Here is a 24880-nt window from a genome sequence, read left to right as displayed (position 1 = left end):
CAGGAGGTGGTGTCCCAATCGTCCCTGGCCGCGACACCCCTTGCTAGTTCTGTGGGCAATGATGCTCTGTCTGCACTTTCTGGAGGTGTTCTGCTTTACAGGGCACATGACTAGTGTTGAGAACATAAATGACAATAATAAAAGATGAAGTTCACAGGCAAGTTCCTAATGGAGATGCATGCAATAGCAGATGATGTCTCTTGGGCTAAAGTGGCTGGCGATAAAGTACGTGGGGAGGAAAAGAGCTGAATGGAAAAATGGAAAAATGAGATTATGCTCAAGAAATAAAACTAAAAATGTGAGATTAGAGACACTTTGGAGGTAAAAGCTTTCTCCATAAAACCATATCTATAAACTGAATTTTATACTCAGATCGCCTTTTGCCACTAGTTCCAAACATATTACAGTACTTCAGCTTTCTAAATTCTGACGCTAGGCATCTCATGTATACATGCATTCATTATATGAGTTCCCCAAATGGTTATTTATCCCAAAATGCTGATCCCCAGAAATAAGAAAGGAACTGCGGGTTCCTTCCATGCCAGGCTAAGGCTCTTGCTGTGAGTCTCAGTCTGTTGTCTAGAGCGCCCCGTGGTCTTCTTTGTTGTATAAACTACACCTATGAGAATTAACTCACTTCCCATTTTTGTGCTTTTGGAGCAGGGCTGGAGCTTAAAGGTACTTGTGAAACAATGTGTGTGCAGATGCCTCCTAGATTTTTAAAATTCTGTATCTCAACCTCTTATAATTATCTCACCCACACCAAAAATTGAGAGCAGTATATCCAGGGACCCCTTTTTTTTTCTGAATCTTCCCAAAGAACTCCATCCTTTTTTGTAAAATAAACAATTCTCTTTTTTGCACTCATATTTCATTGGCTTATATAGCACTAAAACATGCACTTAACAATCCAAATACCATTGACATAGACTGGTTTGGGGACAGATACAACTGTCCCTTGGAAAGCTTGTGACCCAACTACTGGGAGCAGAGAAGGCACATGGGTGAACCACAGAGGCTGCTGGTGAACAAATGTGTTGTGGGGAGCAGGCAGTGCATCATCGGTGGGATGGAGACCATGGCTACCCAGCCAGTGGGGTCAGCACAGGTGGGCTAAGGGAGCTATGACTATATGTGCTTACTGAAGCACCATCTGCACAGGCATAAACAAAACCACAACGCAGAGTACTAACCACTATATGATCACAATGACATAAACAAAACCAAAATCAAAAATAAGAAAGGGGCGCCATGGAGCACCTGGGTGGCTCAGTTGGTTAAGTGTCCAACTTCAGCTCCTGTCATGATCTCACGGTTTGTGAGTTTGAGCCCTGCATTGGACTCTGTGCTGACAGCTCAGAGCCTGTAGCCTGCTTTGGATTCTGTGTCTTCCTCTCTCTGCCCCTCCTCCGCTTGCACTCTGTCCCTCTCTCTCTCTCTCTCTCAAAAATAAATAAACATTAATAAAAAAATTTTTTTTGAAAAGAAAAGGGCGCTTGGGTGGCTCAGTCAGTTAAGCATCTGACTTCGGCTCAGTTCATGATCTCGTGGTTCTAGCCCCACTTTGGGTGAGCATGAGCCCTGCTTCTCTCTCTCCCTCCCTCTCTCTCTTTTTCCCTCTCTCTGCCCCTTGCTCACTCATGCCCTCTCTCAAAAAAAGAAAGAAAGAACTCAAGCATTCATGGATCGAATAGATAAATAGCCAACTGACTGACATTACATCCATATTATGGATCAATGTAGACAGGAATACATTTCTGTGTAGATTAACCTAGAGGGATGTCCATGAGAGTTTCAGGCTATTAAAATCACACTGCAGAGTGATAATGAATGGTGCAATCCTATTTGGCTAAAAGGAAGAAATAATGGAAGGAAGAAGAGAGGGAAGGAAGGAGGGAAGAAGGGAAGGAGGAACAAGGAAAATAGATTATATATGTTAATATAAACACTAAGAAGTCAACAAAGAAATGGAAGGATTTAATGCAAAGTTTCCTCAACAGAATAAGATGGGAGAAGGTAGATTATTAACTATGCCTTTATCTCTATGTTTTACTTGTTTCAGTGATCATACATTACTTCTTTAATTAAACAGTCTAATGAAATTAAGTAAGAAAATTAAAGTCAATTGCAATGGAGTAGAGCTGGAGAAAAAGGAGAAAGAAGACTTTTCTAAAAAAGTAAAAAGAGCCTGAGGCATTTTCATGAATAACTAGTACCAGGTTCCATCCTGCAGGGCGTACCCATGAGCCCCTGGGCTTCCCACTTCTCCTTTCTCACGGGTGCAGCCTGTGTGGCCAGCTTCACCCAGCTTCTGACCCATGTGGTAAAAGCCCACCTCCTTCACATGGCCACCAGGGTTTTTCAAAGTCCACACACATGCATTATGTGATCCCTCTGTCAGCAGACCCAAGAGGAAGCAGAACATGAACAGTCTTACATAGAGCAGAGGAAACTGGGACCAATAGGCAGGGATGTGCCCAAGATCATGCACTGGTTCCACAATGCACCATGGTCATATACCACCTGTTCCCCTTGAGCCTTGTCTGGTCCCATAGCCCATAGCCACAAAGGGAAAAGGACTCACCTGCAGGAATTTAACTGATTTCTACTTCTAAGCCAGGGGCTAGAAGCAAACTTACCCGCAAACACTCAGCTATGAAACAACCAGAGGTTGTGAGGGTGGCTGTGGTAATTGTAAAAACACCTTATTTCCCTGTGGTGTTTTACAGTTGGCAAAGTACATCAAGGGCCATGGCATTCACAGTCGTGGCTGAGATAGCCCAGTAACTAATATTCTGCCCACATTTATGGATTGACTAGGTCATGTTTCTTGAATGTTCACCAGGTATACCATTAGGTTCATTTGAGTTGAGGAAATTGAGGCTCTGGCGGGTTCAGTGACATGTCCGGAGTCCCCTGCCTCATATGCAGAAGAGGTGGGACTCCGACCCAGTCATGGCTGTCGTCAGGCCCAGGATTCCAGGCCCGCTCAGGTTCCCTGTGGCAGAATGATAGAATGACCCTGCTCTTGATGTTACAGTTGTATACTCTATCACAGCTTCCATAGGCCTGATGCTTGTTTAGTTGGGTTTCATTCTAACACTTCAAACCAGGAAATGCAAACGTTTACATTTATAGCCCTTTGGTTCTGTTAGTTTGGTCAAATTGGTGTGATATTTACAGATCAATAGTAAAATATGCAGAGGTGAGTAGAACACCATGGTACTTAACCTTTCCTTTACACAACATGCCGGAGAAAATCACCAACATGAGGCCTCGGTGAGCAGGGCCAAAAGTTCATCGCTGCTGAATAACTGCTTAATTAGATACCTTTCGGAGAACTGCCACTTCTCAGAAAGGTCAGTCCTGGCTGTGACAGCTGTGTAGATATACACTGGGACAAAGAGGCGGATGTTGCATATGATTAGAACCAATGAATTTTTAACATCTTGGTAATGATGCTCTCTGGCCCTGTATCTTGATGAACTGATGTATTGCCATGGGGTGGATAAGAAAGAGCAAATAAAACAGACTACTACAAGAATAACTTGCTTTTCTTTTCGTGAGATGCATAAAACACTGAGGGGGAGGCAGATGGATCTTGAAGAAGCAACACAAGAGACAGAGACACAGAGACAGACAGATGCACGCACACACAGATGATTCCTACCCTGAGCACTAGAGAACAATATCTTCCCATTAGTTTCTCTTTATCGTACTGACTTTAGTGGTGACACAGCAAACAATGGGCTGTGTTTCATTTACACTGAATAATAAAGAGCCTTCATTATTTATTAAGCATGTACTTATAAACGTGTATTAATATGTGTATGACCCTTGCTCCTGTTCTTATCTTTCTCCCTTGGGAGCAGCAGTTCTTCGACTGTAAGACCCTGGCCAGGGTGGTCATGAGGGCCAGCCAGTGACCTGCCAGTAGATTATGAGCTCAGGGTTAATTAGGAAGTCTAAAAAGCACAGATGAGCAGTTTTTCAATTTGAAAAGAACTCACCTCCCTTTATTAAAAGAGAACATTAAAGCTTGAAGAAGCCACCTCGCTCTGGAGGTGCTGGGCCCAGAGGATGTCTAGGGCTATAGGATTGTCACTAAAATTATTCAGGGGACACAGTAGAGGCCATCTAGAGGGGCATGAGGGTGGCCGGACTCTGTTAACATGCATCTCTGTTAACATGCATTCAATGCCTAAAATAAATATGTTAACTGGCACCAAATGTACAGGTTCTCTGTCTTCCAGAGGGCAGCATGAGGTGGCCTCCATGGACCCTCAGGGCCTATCATCCTTGGGGTTTCTGGTTGGAAGCTAGAAGTGTCCACTCTATGTTGGTTTCAAACTGGCTGGAGGAGAAGGGGGTCAGGCTAGCCATCTTGAGCGTGCTTGGGAAGGAAGGGGGCCACTCACCATCTGCAGGACATCAGAAGAGACCATCTGCATGCAGCACATGGCTGTGGCCAACGCACACACGATGGTGGAGAGGACATTGAGGGCACACACGCTGAAGAGGAGATCCTGTGAGAGAGAAAAAGGCAGAAGAAAGTCAGTCTCATCCTGACAACCCAGAAGGCAGATCCTTAGCATTTCCATCAAGGTCCATAAAAAGTGTGGCCAATTGTTATCCACTCCATGGAGGTCTTGTTTTGTAGCTTTTTGTTTGCTTCATAATCAAAACTGGACTTTAATAGAGACACATCTGTTTATTCTTCTACAATGCTGATCGAATTATTAGATACTAAATGATATATTTCACAATTTTGATCATGATTAGGCAGTCACTGTCTAAGAAAATCTTGGAATCACCAGCATTTAAGTGGGTGGGAAATCTTTATTAATTATAAAATGTATCTCAAAATTTTTAAGTATTTAATAAAATGCCAAGCTTGCTTGCTTGCTTTCTTCCTTCCTTTCTTTCTTTCTTCCTTTCTTCCTTTTTACTGTTTATTCATTTTTGAGAGAGAGAGACAGAGCACGAAGAGGGGAGGGGCAGAGAGGGAGAGACACAGAATCTGAAGCAGGCTCCAGGGTCTGAGCTGCCAGCACAGAACCCTACGTGGGGCTCGAACTCATGAACCATGAGATCATGATCTGAGCTGAAGTCAGACACTTAACTGAGGAAGCCACCCAGGCACCCCTAAAATGCCAAGTTTTTAAATTAAGCTTTTTACCTTGGGGTAATGGTAGAATCACATGCAGGTATATAAGAAATAATACAGAGAAATCCTGCATACTCTTTACTCAGTTTCCCCCATGGTAGCATCTTACAAAACTATAGTGAAATATCATAGCCAGGATTGATGTGGATGCAGTCAAGAAGAACATTTCCATCATCACAAGGCTCCCTGCCCCATGTTGCCCTTTCATTGACAAACATACCTCCTTCCCCCTGTTCCAGCTCAACCCTTGTCAACCATTAATCTGGTCTCAATTTTTATAATTTTGTCCTTTCAAGAACCATATACAAGTGGAATCATATAGCATGTAACCTTACTTTTTTCACTCAGCATAATCCCTTGAAGATTCATCCACGCTGTTGCATGTATCGTAGTTCATTCCTTTTTACTGTTGAGCAGTATTCCATGGCTTGGATGTAGCCAGTTTGCTCAATCAGGCACCAGATGAGAAATATCTGGGTTGTTTTCAGTTTGTTGGCTTATACAAATAAAGTTGCCATTAACATTTGTGTACAGGTCTTTGTGTGACCATAGGTTTTTATTTCTCTGGGAAAAATGTCCAAGAGTACAGTTGTTGAGTCACATGGTAATTGAATGTTTAGTTTTATGAGAAACTGCCAAATTGTTTTCCACACTGGATGAACCATTTTACGTTCCTACCAGCAGTGTATGAATGATCCAGCTTCTCTGTTTCCTTGCCCACACTTGGTATCACCATTTTTATTTTAGCCATTCTGATAGGGAGTGTAGTGATATACCAATATGGTTTTAATTTGTATTTCCTTGATGGCTAATGCTGCTAAACATCTTCATGTGTGCTCAGTTTTTTAAGTTTATTTATTTATTTTGAGAGAGAGAGAGAGAGAGAGAGAGAGAGAGAGAGAGAACGAACATGGGAGGGGCAGAGAGATAGAGGGAGAAAGAATCCCACACGGGCTCTGCACTGTCAGCTCAGAACCCATGTGGGGTACAAACTCATGAACCGTGAGATCATGACCTGAGCTAAGTGAAAACAAGAGTCAGACGCTTAACCAGCTGAGCCACCCAGGCAACCCTATGTGTGCTCATTGGATATCTATGCCCTCTTAGGTAAAGTGTCTGTTCATACCTTTTTCCCATTCCCCAAATGCACTGGATGCATTTTTATTGAGTTTTGAGAGTTCTTTTTGCATTTAAGATCCTGCTCTTTTGTCAGATATGTGGTTTGCAAACATTTTTTCCCAGTCCATAGTTTGTCTTTTAATCCTCTTCACACAAGTTTTCACTGAACACAAGTTTTGTAAGTTTCATGTTCACAAGATCCAGCTTACCAATTTTACTTTATGGATCATGCTTTTGGTGTCAAGTTTAAGAACTTCTGTCTAATCCAAGATTGTGAAGATTTCTGGGTTTTCTATTCTGTTCCATTGATACATATGTATGTTTTTGTGCCAGTACCATAATGTTTTGATGACTATAGCTTTGTAACACAGCTTGAAGTCTGAAATTGTGATGCCCCCAGCTTTGCTTTGCTTTGTCAAGATTGCTTTGGCTATTCAGGGTCTTTTGTCCTTCAATGCAAAATTTAAGATTGTTTTTAAATGCTGGTGGCATTTTGATAGGGATTGCACTGAATGTGTAGATTGCTTTGGGTGGTATAGACATTTTAACAGTATCTGTTATTCCAATCCATAAGCATGGAATGTTTTTCCATTTCTTTGTGTCCTCTTCACTTTCTTTCATAAGTGTCCTATAGTTTTCAGAGTATAGATCTTTTACCTCTTTGGTTAGGTTTATTCCTAGGTATCTTAGGGTTTTTGGTATAATTGTAAAATGGGATTGATTCCTTGATTTTTTTTTCTGATGCTTCATTATTGGTATATAGAAATGCAACAGATTTCTGTACCTTGATTTTATATCCTGTGAGTTTGCTGAATTCATGTATTAGTTCTAGCGAATTTTTTGGTGGAGTCTTTCAGGTTTTCTACATAGAGTATCATGTCACCTTTGAATAGTGAAATTTTGACTTTTTCCTTCCCAGTTTGGATGTCTTTTATTTCTTTTTGTTGTCTGATTGCTGAGGCTAAGACTTCCAGTACTATGTTAAATAGTAATGGTGAGAGTGGACATCCCTGTCTTGTTCCTGACCATTGAGTAAAAGCTCTCATTTTTTTTTCCCAATTGGGTATATTAGTTGTGGATCTTTCATATATGGCCTTTATGATGTTGGGGTTCATTCCATCTATCCCTACTTAAGAATTTTTATCAAGAAAGGATGCTGTATTTTGTCGAATGCTTTTTCTGCATCTATTGAGAGAATCATGTGGTTCTTAGCCTTTCTTTTATCAATGTGGTATATCACATTGATTGATTTGTGAGTATTGAACCATCAGTGAAGCCCAGGAATAAATACCACTTGTGGTGACTAATTATTTTAATACTGTTGAATTAAATTTGCTGGTACCTTGTTGTGAATTTTTGCATCCATGTTCAGGGATACTGGCCTATAATTCTGCTTTTTAGTGGGGTCTTTTTCTGGTTTTGGAGTCAGTGTAATCGTGGCCTCCTAGAAGAAATTTGGGAGTTTTCCTTCCATTTTTTTGGGGGGGAGGACAGTGTGAGAAGAACAGGTATTAATTCTTCTTTAAATGTCTTGTAGAATTCCCCTGGGAAGCCATCTGGTGACTTTTGTTTGTTGGGAAATTTTTGATTGCTTATTCAATTTCTTTTCTGGTTATGGGTCTATTCAAACTTTCTATTTCTTCCTGTGTCAATTTTGGTAGCTTGTATGTTTCTAGGAATTTGTCTATTTCTTCCAGCTTGTGCAGTTTATTGGCATATATTTTTTCATAATCTCTTATAATTTTTGGTATTTCTGTGGTGTTAGTTGTGATCTCTCCTCTCTGATTAATGACTTTATTTATTTGAGTTCTTTCTCTTTTCTTTCTGACAAGTCTGGCTAGGGGTTTATCAATTAATTTTATTAATCTTTTCAAGGAATCAGCTCTTGGTTTCATTGATACGTTCTGTTTTTGTTTGTTTCTCTTTCGTTTATTTCTGCTCTAGTTTTTATTAGTTCCCTTCTGCTAGATTTAGGTTTTTATACTGCTCCTTTTCTAGCTCCTTTAGGTGTAAAGTTAGGTTGTGTATTTGAGACTATTCTTGCTTCTTGATACAGGCCTGTATTGCAATATACTTCTCTCTTGGACTGCCTTTGCTGCATCCAAAGGGCTTGGACTTTCATGTTTTAATTTTCCTTTGCTTCCATATATTTTCTAATTTCTTCTTTAATTTCCAGGTTAACCCATTCATTCTGTAGTAGGATGTTTTTAACCTTCCATGTATTTGTGGGATTTCCAAATTTTTTCTTGTGGTTGATTTCAAGTTTCATAGTGTTGTGGTCTGCAAATATGCATGGTATGATCTCCATCATTTTGTACTTGCTGAGGACTGATTTATAACCCAATATGTGATCTATTCCAAAGAATGTTCCATGTGCACTTGAAAAGAATGTGTATTCTGCTGCTTTAGGATGGCATGTTCTGACTATAACTGGTAAGTCCAACTGGTCCAGTGTGTCATTCAAAGCCATTGTTTCCTTGTTGATTTTCTGCTTAGATGATATGTCCATTGTTGTAAGTGGGGTATTAAGGTCTCCTACTATTATCTATTATTAATTATCTATTATTATCAATGAGTTTATGTTTGTTATTAATTGATTTATATACTTGGGTGCTCTCAAGGTGGGGGCATAAATATTTATAATTGTTAGATCTTCTTGATGGACAGACCCCTTAATTGTGGTATAATGCTCTTCTTCGTCTCTTGTTACAGATTTTGGTTTAAAATCCAGTTTTCCGGATATAAGTATGGCTACTCTGGTTTTTTCCTTTTTTTTACATCCATTAGAATGATAGATGGTTCTCCATCCCTTCACTTTCAATCTGCAGGTATCATTAGGTCTTTATAAAATAAGTCTCTTGTAGGCAGCATATAAATGTGTCTTGTTTTTATTTTTATACATTCTGATACCCTATGTCTTTTGATTGGAGCATTTAGCTCATTTACATTCAGGGTGATTACTGATAGATATGAATTTAGTGCCATTGTGTTACCTCTAAAGTAAGTGTTTCTGGTGATGTTCTGTATTCCTTTCTAGTCTTTGTTGGCTTTGTTCCCCTTTTCCCCAAAGAGTTCCCTTTAATATTTCTTGCAGGGCTGGCTTAGTGGTTACAAACTCTTTAGTTTTTGATTCTCTGGGGAACTCTTCATCTCTCCTTCTATTCTGAGTGACAGGTTTGCTGGATAAAGCATTCTTGGCTGCATATTTCATATTTTCCCATTCAGCACATTGAATATATCATGCCACTCCCTTCTGGCCTGCCAAGTTTCTGTGGACAGATCTGCTGTGAATCTGATCTGTCTTCCCTTGTAGTTTAAGGACTTTTTCCCCTTGTTGCTTTGAGGATTCTTTCCTTGTCTGTGTCTTTTGTGAATTTGACTATGATGTGTCTTGGTGATGGCCAGCTTTTATTGAATTTATTGGGAGTTCTCTTGCTCCCATGTGCTTCTTGGATTTTCACATCTGTTTCCCTCCTCAGATTAGGGAAGTTTTCAGCTATAATTTGCTGAAATAAACCTTCTGCCCCTCTTTTTCTCTCTTCATCTTCTGAGACTCCTATGATATGAATGTTATTATGCCTTAAGGAGTAACTGAGTTCTCTAAGTCTACACTCATGATATAATACCTTTGTTTTTCTCCTCTTTTCAGCTTCATTATTTTCTATAATTTTATCTTCTATATCATTGATTTGTTCCTCTGATTCGTCCATCCTCCTTGTCTTGGCATCATTCAGGCTTGCATCTTGGTTAGTGCATTTTTAAATCATGCTGCCTGCTCCCGGGTTTCTGCCCTCCTTCCCCACCAGAGCACTGCTAAGCCAACCAGGCACAACCCCAGCAGCAGCGTGGATCTCTAAAACTTTAGTCTGTTGCGTATAAAGACTTGGAAGTATTCAGCCCCTCTCCTTTTCCCATCAATGGTTTTTGGGAAGGGTTTTCTTGTGCAGTACCCTCTGCATTTTCACTCTTTTTTCACTCTTTCTCTCTCACTCTTCTCGCAATGATCAGGGTTTCCTCCCCTCCACAGCACCCACAGTTCTTTTCTCCTTCAAATCAACTTCCACAGTTCCTACCTTCCATGAGGTGGTCATTTTTCTACTTGTAGATGTTCAGCCTTGTTTTCTCAGTCCTCAGATCAATTCCTTGGGTGTTAAGAATGATTTGATATTTATCTAGCTGTGTTTGAGGGATGAGGCAAGCTTAGGGTCACCTTACTCCTCCACCATCCTAACCACTCTCCCCTGGATTACTGTTATGGTAATTTTGGGGTAAATATCCAGTAATGTGATTACTGGATCATAGGGTAGTTCTACTTTTAATTTTTTGAGGAACCTCCATACTGTTTTCCAGAGTGGCTTCACCACGTTGCAATCCCACCAAAAGTGCAAGAGGGTTCCTTTTTCTCCACATCCTTGCCAACACTTGTCATTTCTTGTGCTTTTGATTTTAGCCATTCTTACAGGTGTGAGGTGATATCTCACTTCAGTTTTGGCTTGAATGAAATATATTTCTTACATAAGAAGACTTGAAAGTTGAAAATTACTCCTTGATCGTTAGGCTGCAAAACAGATGTTGTATTAGCAGGCATGAAAATGACATTACTTTCATTGTGCATCTTCATCAGAGTCGATCTGTCTTTAGAATCTTTGAGGCCAGGCATTGACTTTTCCTCTCTAGCTATAAAAGTCCTAAATGGCATCTTCTTCCTATAGGCAACTGTTTCTTCTCCATTGAAGATCTACTATTGAATGTAGCCACCTTCATCAATGATCTTACCTAGATCTTCTGAATAACTTAGTGCAACTTATACATCCACACTTGTTGCTTCACCTTGTACTTTTATGCTACAGAGACAGCTTCTTTCCCTAAACCTCATGAAGCAACCTCTTCTAGCTTCAAACTTTCTGTCCGCAGCTTCCTCACCTCTCTCAGTCCTTGTAGAACTGAAGAGAGTGAGGGCCTTGCTCTGGATTAGGCTTTTGCTTAAAGGAATGTGTGGCTGTTTGATCATCTATCCAGCCCACTAAAACTTTCTCCACGTCAGCATTAAGGCTGTTTTTCTTTCTTAACATTCATGTGCTCACTGGAGTAGCACTTCCAATTTCCTTCAAGAACATTTTCTTTGTATTCACTAATTGGATGACTGGTACCAGAGCTCTAGCTTTTAGCCTATCTCAGCTTTCAACATGCCTTTTTCACTAAGCCTAATCATTTCTAGCCTTTGGTTTAAAGGGAGAGATATTCAACTCTTCCTTTCACTTGAACACTTAGAGGCTGTTGTAGGGTTATTAATTATCCTACTTTCAATATTGTTATGTCTCTGGAAACAGGTAGACCCAGAGAGAGAGAGAAAGAGAGAGAGACAGCACACACCAGAGAATGGCTGGTCAGTGGAGCAGTCAGAACACATACATTTATCAATTCAGTCTGCCATTTTATATATGGGCATGGTTTATGGTGCCCCAAAACAATCTTAACAGTAAAACATCAGAGATCGCTGCTCACAGCTCACCATAAAAAATATAATAATAATGAAAGTCACAATATTGTGAGAATTGCCAAAAGGTGACAGAGACAAGAAGTGAACAAGTGCTGTGGGAAAAATGTTGCCAGTAGACTTGCTTGATGCAAACAAACCTTCAATTTGTAAAAAAAATACAGTATCTAAGAAGTGCAGTAAAATGAAGCACAATAAAACAAGGTCTACCTGTAAGGATATGGCCTCAAATTCAATTTTACTCATTCAAAAATGTACAAAATACTGTACATACTCAAAAAGATATCAGGAAAATTGGATCTTTCACCTGAAAGACCATGGCACTAATGAGGTTAGTTTCAGTGATCTAATCAAGGGATTGACAAATCCTCAAGAGGAGGTGGGAAGTATTGCATTTCCTGACATGCATCATACATGCATGAGGTATGTGTCCACATGACTTTCTATTCTGGGAGCATTCCCAGAATGTAATTCCCATTACACATGAACCCACATGTTATCTATCTCATCCTTTAAGAAAGTTCCCCACTCTCCTGTAAGTCATTATGATCACAAAGTCTTTCTGCAATCCCTTTCCCACTCATTTGTTCTCAAAGCTGACTTGTAAAATAGCCAAAAAGGAGGGTTATTATGATATTATAGGGGACAAAGTTAACATACCATGTTTAAACAAATACCCAAGGTTAAACTGTTCAATGACAATGTGAAGACAGAGAACTGAGTCTCGTTTTTCAGATTTGTTAGGCAGAAATGAGCAGGGCTCAGTCTAGGGCTAATTATTCCTCACTCCTGAGGGAAAGCTGTGTTGATTACTCTGAATAATGTGGGAACAAGTGCTACTCTCAGACCTGTGTGAGCACATCTGAGAATAGACACTGTTCTCTAAACCTTTTCTGTGGTTCCTTCCCTAGACTCCAATAGTTTCTTTACGTGCATGGGCTAATCATTATCCAACTGAATACTCCAGAGGGAACCTCTAAAGACTCCAGAGTTCTCTCCCCTCCACTATCCTGTCCTGGGAACTCTAGTCCCTAGGCTTTAGTCTCCCTAGGACTTTCAGCTTTGTGTCCCCAACTCAGGGAGTCTGTAGGGATCCTGTTGAGTCCCCCTTCCTTGATCTGTGACCTGGAATCTTTTGAGGCTGTAAGCTGGGACATTTACTGACCATATCGCAGGGATCACTGTCCTTCATTGCCTGATGTTCAATGTCTTCATATTTTGTCTGTTTTTTTTTGGGGGGGGGGGAGTGGGCGTGGGGAATTGTTTCAGGTGGGAGACTAAATCCAGTTCCTGTAATTCTGTCTTGGCCAAAAGCTCTTGGTGGCTTTTTTTTGTTTGTTTGTTTCAGTTTTCTCAGTGGCTGTAGCAGGGCTTAGACATCTGCCTTAAGTCTTCTGTGCAACATTACTATGGCCATCTCAAGTGTCCTCCCTGCTCCTGCAGCCACTAAGGATGGAGCAGGATGGGAGCTCAGTTGTGGAAAAGAGCACACAACGATGTGGTTGGAAAAAGGCTAAGGAGGTTTTTTTTTTTTTTTTTATTTCCTAAGTGATGAGATACCTCTGAAGATGTGTGATGTTGGGAAAAAGATAATGTAAGCTATTTTCACAAACAGTGGAGAGAAACACCTTTTGCAGGGCCTACTACCATAGAAACTGGGATGTAGCAGGTGCTCAGTAAATATGTGTTGAAATGAGAGACTGGAAACATGGGGGTAACCATTTTGTCACTGCTGCAGAGGAATGAAACCAAAGTGCATGGAGGAAGCATGGAGACCGGGAGTCTGAGAGTGACTCTGAAGCTAAAACCAACAGGGCATGGCCATTGGTTGGGGGCAGACTGGAATGTGGGAGAAGAATGGGTAGGAGATGATTCTGAGGCATACATTGTGAGTGGGAGCATGAGATGCCAGCAGTTGTGCCAGGGACCTGTGAGAAAGCAGCAATCTTCAAAGAATAACCAATGTGGTCTGGGACATGTAAAGCTGAGCTACCAGGAGCCTGCCCACAGAGACGTTAGTGATCAGTTGGAAAGGCGGGTCTGGAGCACATTATGGAGGTCAGGACTGAAGATGTGGACTAGGTGTCATCCCTACAGAATCAAGATGTGCCTTCACCTGTGGGTGCCCTTGATGTATCTGATGGCCTGGGGTTCACTCCTTCCCATCTCCAGACCTACCAGACCACAGGGGATTAGGTTGCTCCAGACTCCCTGGAGAAGAGGGCATTCTTGGATGAAATTACCATCCTCCCCTTAAAGACACCAGAGAATAACCTCAGACAGTATGTATAAATCTTAATTATGTATTTTTTATCTCTCAGGGGGCAATTCAAAATTAGAACCAATATAGTGACATCTCTTAATGTACCATAACCAAAAACATAAACAGTACCTGAATTTTGTCCTCAATCTAAAAATTTCAACTTTATTGACCACATATTCCACTGTCATTAAAATGAATGCCCTTTTAAAAAGAACACTAATTTTGTATATACTCTCATTTACAACCACATAAAACCACTCGCACACAAAAAACACAAATCACAACCTTTTTTGAATATGCATCAGGAGGCAAATGCCACTTTATGTCTCATGGCGTATATTCATTTGAAACACACACCAGAAAGACGTCTTCTTCTTCTTCTTCTTCTTCTTCTTCTTCTTCTTCTTCTTCTTCCAGCTGTTAAAATGTTTGGCTTTCTTTTCTTTTTTCTTTTTTTTTTAGATAACTGTACATCACCTGGAATTACGTTTATGTGTTTCTTCGGAATTCTCTCTCTGGCTTAAGTAATGCCTTTACTTCTGCTCTTTGACAGCTTTATCAAGAATCCTCTATAAGTACTGAAAGCTGTGCTCTATAAAATATTTTTATAAGGTCATTCAAAATGGCAAGTGTTAAAACAGGGTGCATCTTTCACTGTGGATACTAAGTTTGCTGTCAGCCATTGTGCATACTTCCTCTAATAAAACTAGGAAATCATGTATATAACAAATCATGTATAAAACAAAACCAAGAGGAAATACTTAGGTAAACTTACATGTGATGAATTCTTTTAAAATTCTCTCCAATCCAAGTAAATTCTGAATATTAATAACACGATTAACAGAGGAAGGTGACAGACATGATAAATTATGCATTAAAAAACATTAAAAATCCAGGAGTTTGATTCCTTTGGTTGTTTGAAATACCATTGTCCAGAGGTCAAATGATCTTACATTCATTTCTACTAGCTCCTTGACCAGTTTTTTTCAACATTTTTAAAATTTGAATAAAGAAAGAGATCCCATTATCAGCCAAAGTGTAATGACAAAAGGTAAGGAAAGGCTCATGGTATAAAAACTATACCATAGCCAATGAGACCAGAGCCAATAGTAATTGTAAGTGTGTTATAATTGGGAGTTGGGTTTTATCAGAATTATCCTATTGAAGCTTCCTAATTACTCGATGCAGGGATAACTATATCAGCGGGTCTTTCATGGAAGGAAAGGGATTCAAATGTTGGGAAAAAAAGGATGTTAGAAAAGCTGGGTGGGAGTGATGGAGAGTATGACCAGAAACTACATGTGTTGCCATCCCATTCTGTGTTCCAGGTGGGGACGGCCAAGCTCAGTGACTTCCAGAGCTTAGAACCTCCTGCATTAAAGCACAAGGTACACTCATTACTGGGCTGCTCTGCTCTGAGAACAAAGCAAATATGTGAAGATTTCAAAACTCTCAACACCATTCTCACGTCACCAGCTTGAACTTACGTATCCTCCGTAGGTCCTTCCCATCTGTCCCTCCCCTCCCAAATCCAGTGCCTATCCAGCTCAGACCTTCATTAACACCTATGTCCTTGGACAACTTACCCCATTTTCACAACCACTCTCTTCCTCTTCTGACCCACCCTGCCTAGGAGGAGTATTTAAAGGGCTTCTCTCATTACAGTTCTTTCTTATCTTTCTTTGTCTCTTGGATCCAAATGTGATTCTGTTTTCAAGGGCCAGGTTGAATCTCATTTCCTTCAGTATCTTCTTCTCCAACAGCTGATATCACAGAAAATTTTTCCTCTTTTGAACCCACAGGGCAACCTGCACCATATATTTTCTATTGCACTGTGATGTTAGACACTGGTCACAGACTGTTACCTGACATGTAATGTGATCTGTGTTGGAAGAGCCAGTCTGCTCTGGGTCCTGAACATGCCTGCAAGTTCCTGCTGGGCATGCCAAGAAGATAAACACTGACAGCTCTTTACCCTGCCTATTTCCCAGGGTTGTGTTTGCAACAAGCAAACTTGAGGAAGGAGGTAACACTGCCTCTAGACAAAGGATGGGTTTATTACAAATGCATCAAATTCCCCAGGCTCAGTGCTTCTCTGCTTAATGTAGCTCACTGCATGTGCAGGCATCCATGATGGATCCTTTGTATCATCCCTGAAGACTTGGGCACAGGGAACTCACACAAACCAACATGAAGCTCAGGCTACTGCTTTCACCATGAATAGAAAGTCCTTTGTCTCTGAACCATGAGTCTCATGTCCTCTGCCAGAGAAGTAACAGTTAATTCTAACAGGCTACTTTGTTAGCTTGAAAGCAAGTAAAATCTCAGACTCTGCACAGTTCCTGACAGTATATTTCCATCTTCATTTTGAGAGGGCATCATGAACAGAGAACGAGTCTTCTGCTCTTCCCTATAGTAGAATATCTCATTCAAAACAAATGACTGGTAAACATTTGTTTGATAATGTATGGGATATTTCATTATTCTATTCTGAATTTAAAGTTCAGAGTGGAAGGAAATGTTATGCTTAATTTCCAAATTTCCAACCACACAAAGAGAAAAATTCACCATCACCAAAATAAATTAATGGATGTGCAAGACTCTGCTTCTGTACAAACACTTTTGTTGGTAGTATGATCTTCGTGTGTGTGTGTGTGTGTGTGTGTAAAATTTGTGACTTCTATTTTCCATAAAATTTCTCAAGTGACAAGTTACATCCTGGAACAGATCCCAGTCCATTTAATTTGTCTCTGTAGAAAGCAGTTCTTGCAGACAGAGGTTTTCATGGCTGGCTTGAATACTGATCTTAGAAAAGGAGATAAAATTAGGCTGTCATATGGAGAAGGTAAGTGATTCATGGAGGAATCTGCAAAACTTGTAATTTCAAGATGCAAACATTCTACTTAGGATCCCTACAAATTTAAGTGAATTTTGGCCTTGCTTTGGTCTCTCAGGCACCATCAATAACACAAATGCTACCAGGAGAGGACAGGTTTGCTTCTCATACAATATATGCTGTTTGTTCAATGGCACTTTTAACTTTGAGCAAGGACTCATGAGGAGATTTACACTCTCCACAATGGTGCAGAACTGCACCTTATTTGCCAATTCAAAACCTGTTCTCTGCCCTCTGAAGCAATAGCTTTTAGTTTTTAGTTGGTGGATGTAAATTCCCTACGTAACTATATAAATAATTGTAATTTATAGACTAATTATTTTCTTATAATTCTATCAAGTTTTAAGATCAAGAAAACTGTTTGCCATGTTTCTGAAATTTAAGGAAGGATAATCAGGTAAAAAATAAATTTCTCTCTTTGTGTGTGTTGCATGCACCATATGTATCTCTCTCTCTCTCTCTCTCTCTCTCTCTCTCTCTCTCTCTATCTATATAAAATGAATTTTCCTGTTTTCTTGCTGTTATTGATTTCTAGTTTCATTTTATTGTGGTCAGAAAAGATACCTTGTATGATTTCAATCTTCTTAAGACTTGTTTTGACTTAAGACTTGTTTTATGACCTAACTTGTAATCTATCCTGGAGAATGTTCCATGTATTCTTGTACTGTTGGGTGAAAAGCTCTGTATGTATCTGTTAGGTCTATTTTGTTCAAGTCCACTTCTTCTTTATTGATTTTCTGTCTGGATGTTCTATTATTGAAAGTAGCATATTGAAGTCTTCTATTATTGTTTTGCTGATTTCTCCTTTCAAAGCTGTCAATATCAATTTATATACATAGGTGCTCGATGTTGAGTGCATATATATTTACAACTGCTTTATCTTTCGTTGAATTGACTTTTTACCGATGACGTTCATTGTCTATAAACAGTTTTGGACTTAAAGTCTACTTTGTCTGATATAAGTATAGCCACACTGCTTTCTTTTGGTTACCGTTTGTATGGAATACCTTTTGCATCCCTTCACTTTTAGCCTATGTGTGTTCTTGAATCTAAAGTGAGTTTCTTCTAGGCAGCTTACAGTTAGATACTGCTTTTTTTTTTTTTTTTTTGTACATCCAGCCATTCTGTATTTTTTTTAACTGGGGATTTAGTCTATTTAGTAATTATTGATAGGGAAAGATTTACTATTGCCATTTTGTTAACTGTGTTCTGTTTGTCTTGAAGGCCTCTTGTCCTTTTTCCCTCTCTCACCACTGTCTTCTTTTGTGTTCCAGTTTGTTTGTTTGTTTTGTAGTGATAGGTCTTGAATCCTTTCTCTTTTACTTTTGTTTAACTTTTATAGGTATTTTCTTTGTGGTTACCAAGAGGCTTACATAAAATATAGAAATTAACAGTCTATATATTTTATAAAATATAACTTTCTTTATATTCCTTTATAACATATATTTTTCCTATAAATTCTGAATTTCTAAAAACTCACTGTGATTCTAATTAGTCTCTAGCTCTAAAACAGTGTCATACAAAACATTACCATATATTTATATTAAAGAAAAAATAAACAAGTGTTGTCAAGAAATCTTTGGACAAGAAGAAGGTCTTTGCACACATCAAAATGTACCATACATCTACGATCACAGAATAATGTGACACTGATAAGGAAGAGTACAGATGCAGATCCTTGTAATAATGATGGTACATTATATAACCCATGTTGGAATAATTGGCTATTTAAGAAAACAAATAATACAAATCTAGATATGAAAAGGACGAGAGAGGAAAATTCGTTCTTGTGAACATAAAGGCAAAAACGCTAAGCAAATTACTGGAAACCTAAATCCAATGGCATATTAAAAAATGCATTATGACCCAGTTTGGTTTATTCCTGTATTTTTAAATTATTTTTTATTTTGGAGAGAGAGAATGAGAGGCCACATGAGTGGGAGAGAGGGGCAGAGGGAGAGAGAGAGAGAAAGACAGACAAAGAGAGGGAGAGAGAGAGAGAGAGAGAGAGAGAGAGAGAGACAGAGAGAGAATCTCAAGCTGACTCCATGCTCAGTGTGGAGCCCAAAGTAGGGCTTGATTCCATGTTGTGATCCCATGACCCTGGGATCATGACCTGAGCTGAAATCAAGAGTTGGATGCCCAATCAACTGAGCCACCCAGGCACCCTATTCCTGTATTATAAGGATGTTTTAACATAAGATAATATATTAATGGAATTTACCACATTAAATGAGAAAATCATATTTAATCTCAATAGATGCAGAATAGCAGTTGCTATTTTATTTATTTCAACACAAGTTTAAAAGCTCCTAATAAACTAGAAATAGATGAATGCTCCTTTAGGTTAAGAAGCCCTACAGCAAATATCAGGAAGGAGATGGGGATGGCTAGCATTATCACTTCTATTCAACACCATATAGCAGATCTCAACCATTAGAATAAGTCATTAAAAAGAAGTAAACTGTATACAATAAGAAGAAAAATTTCCATTATTCCCAAATGATTATTTACATATAAAACCCAAGAACATGTTCAAATATTTAAATTAAATAAGACTATTGAGAAATATTGCTGGATAGAAGAGCAAAGTGCAAAATTAATTGCATTCTCATACACCAGCAACAAACGGCAAGTATGATTTTTAAAAAAATATATGACTTATAATAGCAACAAAATATACTCAAGAATATAGAAAAATGGAATAAATGATAAATAGCATATTGATAACTAAAAAACAATGAGATACAGCTTGAGAAGGATAGGTATTAACTCTGCTTTAAATGTCTGGTAGAATTCTTCAGGGAAGTCATCTGGTCCAGGACTCTTATTTGTTGGGAGATTTTTGGTAACTGATTCAATTTCTTCACTACTTATGGGTCTGTTCAAATTTTCTATTTCTTCCCATTTGAGTTTTGGTAATGTGTGGGTGTTTAGGAATTTGTCCATTTCTTCCAGGTTGTCCAATTTGTTGGCATATAATTTTCCATAGTATTCCCTGATAATTGCTTGCATTTCTGGGGGATTGGTTGTAATAAATCCATTTTCATTCATGATTTTATCTATTTGGGTCCTCTCTCTTTTCTTTTTGAGAAGCCTGGCTAGAGGTTTATCAATTTTGTTTATTTTTTTCAAAAAATCAACTCTTAGTTTCATTGATCTGTTCTACTGTTTGAGTTGAGGTGCTGTGGGGGAGAGGGAAAGTGGGTGATGGGCATTGAGGAGTGCACTTGTTGGGATGAGCACTGGGTGTTGTACGGAAGCCAATCTGACAATAAATTATATTTAATATAAAAAATAAACATTCTGTCTGATCACAAAAAAAGCAAAACAAAAAAGACTCACTTTCAGTAATATGTTAATCTATGCAAATTAATTTATATATCTAATGGAATCCCAATAAAGATCACAACAAGGTTCTGTGTATGTGTGTGCAGACTAAGAGGATGGCACTAAAATCTAGATAGCAGAGCATAAGACCAAGAATCGCCATGGCAGACTTCCACTTCAGGTAGTACTGCTGGAAGATTTCTTGAGATGGTCCCTCCTGCTACAGAACAGATTCTGAACAATGCATTGTTCTTGATACATTGCTGACCTTGCAGAAAACAGAGGCGATCTCCAAAGGCCTCCTCATTTTCACTTCTCCTTCCAAATTAAAGGACCAACTTGTGAACCAAACCTGGAGCTACAAAATGTGAGCAGAGAGCAAGTGTAGAAACAAGATTGTCCTAAGAGTAACTGCTAACAGCAACATCGAGATTTGGTTCCTTGGGCTAGCAGTAAGAAGTGTCAGTTGAATAGAGACTTCAGAATGAAGTTCAGACATTCAAAAGAAACTAAAGTGCTCAGCAGTTCCTGGCCTCCAAGAGAGGAAAGATGAAATTCTCAATCAGAAATCATCCTGTATATGAGGGTATGAGCCATCTACCAGTGGGAGGCATAGAAAGAATAAATTACAGATTTAGATTCTAAATGACTTCAAATACCAGGATTATTAGACATGGAGTACATGGAATAGCTATGTATAAAATGTTTAAGAAAATATTAACAAATGGAAGCACAATGATGAATAATGAATAGAGATGATCTAGAATGGACAGGTAGTTTTTTTTCAGCTGGAGGTCATGAGTATCAACTCTTATCCAGATACAACTGAAATAAATTTGGACTTTATTTCTTTTATCTCCATTTGCATGGAATAATAGTTCTATCATTGATTTGGAGTATGCTGATACTTTATTAGTTTATTAAGAGTCATTATCCACTATGCTATTGGTTTGTGAAATTCACGAAGCAAACCAGTGTTAAATAAATTATGAAAAAACAAAAAAATGAACAGGTAGATTTAAAAACTATTTTAAAAGTTTCAACAGAGAGTCACCTGAGTGGCTCAGTTGGTTAATCGTCTGGCTTTTGGTATCGGCTCAAGTCATGATCTCATGGTGGTAAGATGGAGCCCCACGTCAGGCTCCAAGCTGAGTGTGGAGCCTGCTCAGGATTCTCTCTCTGCTCCTCCCCTGCCCACTCCTCTCTTTCTCTCCTCAAAATAAATAAACATTTTTTTTTTAAGTTTCAACAGATTTGCTTAGTTTTGCTGGCTAAGGGCAGAAGTAAGATTTCAAAGATTTAACCTCTGGTACAGCTTGAGCACCAGCCAACCAGACAGAGCCCAGCACTAACACCAGTGGCCCCAGGGTGCCAGCCATAATGCCCTAGTGGTCCTCGGATTCAGGGAAAAGCTCAGGACAGAGGGAGTGATAAATATCAAATGTAAGGACTACATATTAACACTCAAGGGAGGAAACAACAGCTTCACTTTGGGGTAAGTTTATAAGCCTAAATTCTTACCACATATCGAGACTTATCATGAAACTATAGCCACTAAGACAGTGTGGAACCAAAAGAGGAAAAATAAAATATTTGTTTAACTAAACAGAGTAGAAAGCCTAGAAAAAGATGCAAATAAATATTAAAATGAAGCATAACAGATGGAGCAAAGATTTTTGTGAAAAGAATGGACTATTCAATAACCAATGCTAAAATAATTGGCTATTCGTACATCATACTCAAAAATCATTGCCATATGGATGAAGGACATAAATGTGAAAGGGAAAATTAAGTAAAATACATATATGAGAATAGCTTTATGTCCTCAAAATACGGATGGGTTTCTATAACGAAACAAAAAAACAAATCTCATACAAATCAATTAGAGACAAATAACCATAAAAATACAGGCAATAGACATGAAACTCAATTCTTAGAAGAGGAAACATAAATGATAACTATCTAAAAAGATTATCTATTTCAGTAATAACTGAGAAATCCAAATTGAGATCATAAAGTACCTTTCCTACAACTGCTAGACTGACAAAATATATTTAAAAATGCTAAATGCTGGAGATGTGGATTGATAAGGACTCAAATTTCTGATGGTAAACAAATTTCTGATGAGGAAACAAATTTCTGATGGGAGTAAAAATTGCTACAATCACTTTGGCAAATAACTGGGCATCATCTTCTTAAGTTGAATATTTGCAACAATCATATTCCTGAGACTGTTGCCATCAGAAGCTCTTGCCATATGTACCATGAGACATATGCACAGGTGTTCATTCAGACAAGTATGGTTACTAAGAATAAACAACTAGACCCACCCAATGTCATTCCACAGGGGAAGTGAGGAATACATGGACATTCACAGAATGTTCCACAGCCACGAAAATGAATGAAGTACAACTATACACAACAACATGGATAAATAAGTAGTAAATGCTTATACAACATTATGTCACTTATAAAGCAAAGCACAGAACTATAAACAGTATTATATGTAGGCATATGTACCTATGTGATTATAAAAAATCAACAAAGGAATAAAAAGCACAAAATTCAAGATGGTAGTTCCCTTTGCTGGAGAAGCACACAGGTAGATGCCAAGGATTGGTGACATTCTAGTGAGTCCCAGGTGTTTATTATTATGCATTATAATCTACATAATACTCTATTGTTGTATCCATTATTGCATTAAAAGATATTAAATGGAAATTAAAGAAAACAGGGTGAAAGGATATGCCCTCATAAAATATCAAGATCTATTATAAAAGCAGAGTGATAAAATGCCGAAAAATAAACTAAGGGAACAGAAGAGTTAACAAAAAGAACTACGTGTATATAGAAAATTTACATATGGCAAATCAGTAGAAAAAGGATAGAGCGATAAATGGTACTAGGATATTTGTTTATCCATACAGAATCATCATTAATTTCACAACCATTCACAAACGCGAATTTAAAAAAATCTAAATCTGAAAAACAGGACTCTACAACTATTAGAAGAAAAAGTAAGAGATTATTGTTATATCTTTGGGAAAGGAAAGTGTAGTCAATACTCATTTTTTAAAAGTTTATTTATTTATTTTGAGAGAGAGTGACAGTGTGAAAGTGGAGTAGGGGCAGAGAGAGAGGGAGAAAGAATCCCAAGCAGGCTCTGAACTTCAACTCATGAACCTTGAGATCATGACCTGAGCTAAAACCAAGAGTCAAACGCTTAACTGACTGAGCCACCCAGATGCCCCAGTCAATTCTCATTATTTGCAAATTCCATATTTACAAATTCATGTACTTGCTAAAATTTATTTATAACCCCAAAAATCATCTGCAGGGCTTTTCTGGTCATTTGAGGACATGCACAAAATTTGAGTTGCGTGCCATGCATATTTCTCAGCTGAAGTTGACCAAGGAGACATTCCATCTTCTTGTTTCAGTTCTCACACTGTAAACAAGTATTCTTTTTGTGGCCTAAATAGTGCCACATTTTTTGTTTCTGCTTCATGTTGGTGATTTTGCTATTTAAAATGTACCCCAAGCAAGGTGCTAAAGTGCTGTCTGGTATCCCTAAAGTGCGGGAAGGCTGTGATGTGCCTTATGGAGAAAATATGAGTGCTGGATGAGCTTTATTCAGGCATGAGTTACAGTGCTGTTAGCCTTGAGTTCAATGTTAGTGAATCCACAATATGTATTAAATAAGATGTCTTTAAACAGAAACACACATGAAACAAGGATCTGTACTGATGGGTTGATCAAAATGTCTTGACCAGAGGCTCATGGGAACTCCATATTTCCTCTAGGAACAAAGGTTCAGTATTCACTCATTCAGTGTTTGCAATGACTTTATAGAACATCAGCACTATGAATAGCGAGAATCAAGTGTATTTGCTAAACAAGACATAAAAGGCACAATCCATAAGGAAAAGATTGATAAATTCAGCTACATTGAAATGTTAAAACTTCTCTATGACAAATGACATCATAAAAAGGTTAAAAAAAAATCTGTCTACCTACCTATCTCTATAGAATGAGAATACATGCATACTTACAAACACACAAATAAGAAAGGATCAGTATTCAGAATATTTAAAAAACTTTTAAAAATGAAAAGACAACCCAATATAAAAACAACAAAAGATATGAACACATATGAGGCAACACAATGGCCCTTAGCATGTGAATGTTTCACCTCTCTGTGGTCATAAAAATGCACATGACATACTTAATGAGATACTCTGTTCCTCTTCGTGATGGCAAAAATAGAAGGCTTGGCAAGGACATAGAGAAACGGGGATCCTGAAAGAGCACTGGCGGGAGTGCACGTTAGCACAACCACTCTGGAGAATGACTCAGCAATACCTAGCAAAGTGGAAGATGCCTGCCAGCAATGCCACCCCTAGAAACATTTCCTAGAGAAATGCTCACACAGGAGCCCAGGGACACATGTTCAAGGGTGTGTAGAGCAATACTGTCTGTAATGAAAACATCTTTGAAAGAGTCCAGATTTCCTTCAACAAGAGGAAAGGTAAATAAGTATTGGTATATCCACACAATAGAAGACTGAACAGTAGCAAAATAGAGCTCTACGCACCGACATAGATGACT

General features: G+C 38.6%; 1 protein-coding gene across 4 annotated transcripts in view; it reads right to left on the bottom strand.

Moving 5' to 3' along the window:
• Positions 1-24880, bottom strand: part of ENTREP2 (endosomal transmembrane epsin interactor 2) — a 456009-nt gene that overhangs the window by 29675 nt on the left and 401454 nt on the right. For all 4 annotated transcript variants that reach the window (XM_019460056.2, XM_019460059.2, XM_019460057.2 and 1 more), the window contains one exon: positions 4419-4526. In XM_019460056.2, the coding sequence (XP_019315601.1) occupies positions 4419-4526 (108 nt within the window). The remainder of the gene's footprint in view (positions 1-4418; positions 4527-24880) is intronic.

The sequence above is a fragment of the Panthera pardus genome, unplaced genomic scaffold, assembly GCF_024362965.1.
Source record: "Panthera pardus isolate Hobbes unplaced genomic scaffold, ASM2436296v1 HiC_scaffold_24, whole genome shotgun sequence".
NCBI classification, from domain to species: Eukaryota; Metazoa; Chordata; class Mammalia; order Carnivora; family Felidae; genus Panthera; species Panthera pardus.
The sequence above is the reverse complement of the archived record's forward strand: the minus strand, read 5'-3'. Positions and strand labels throughout refer to the sequence as shown.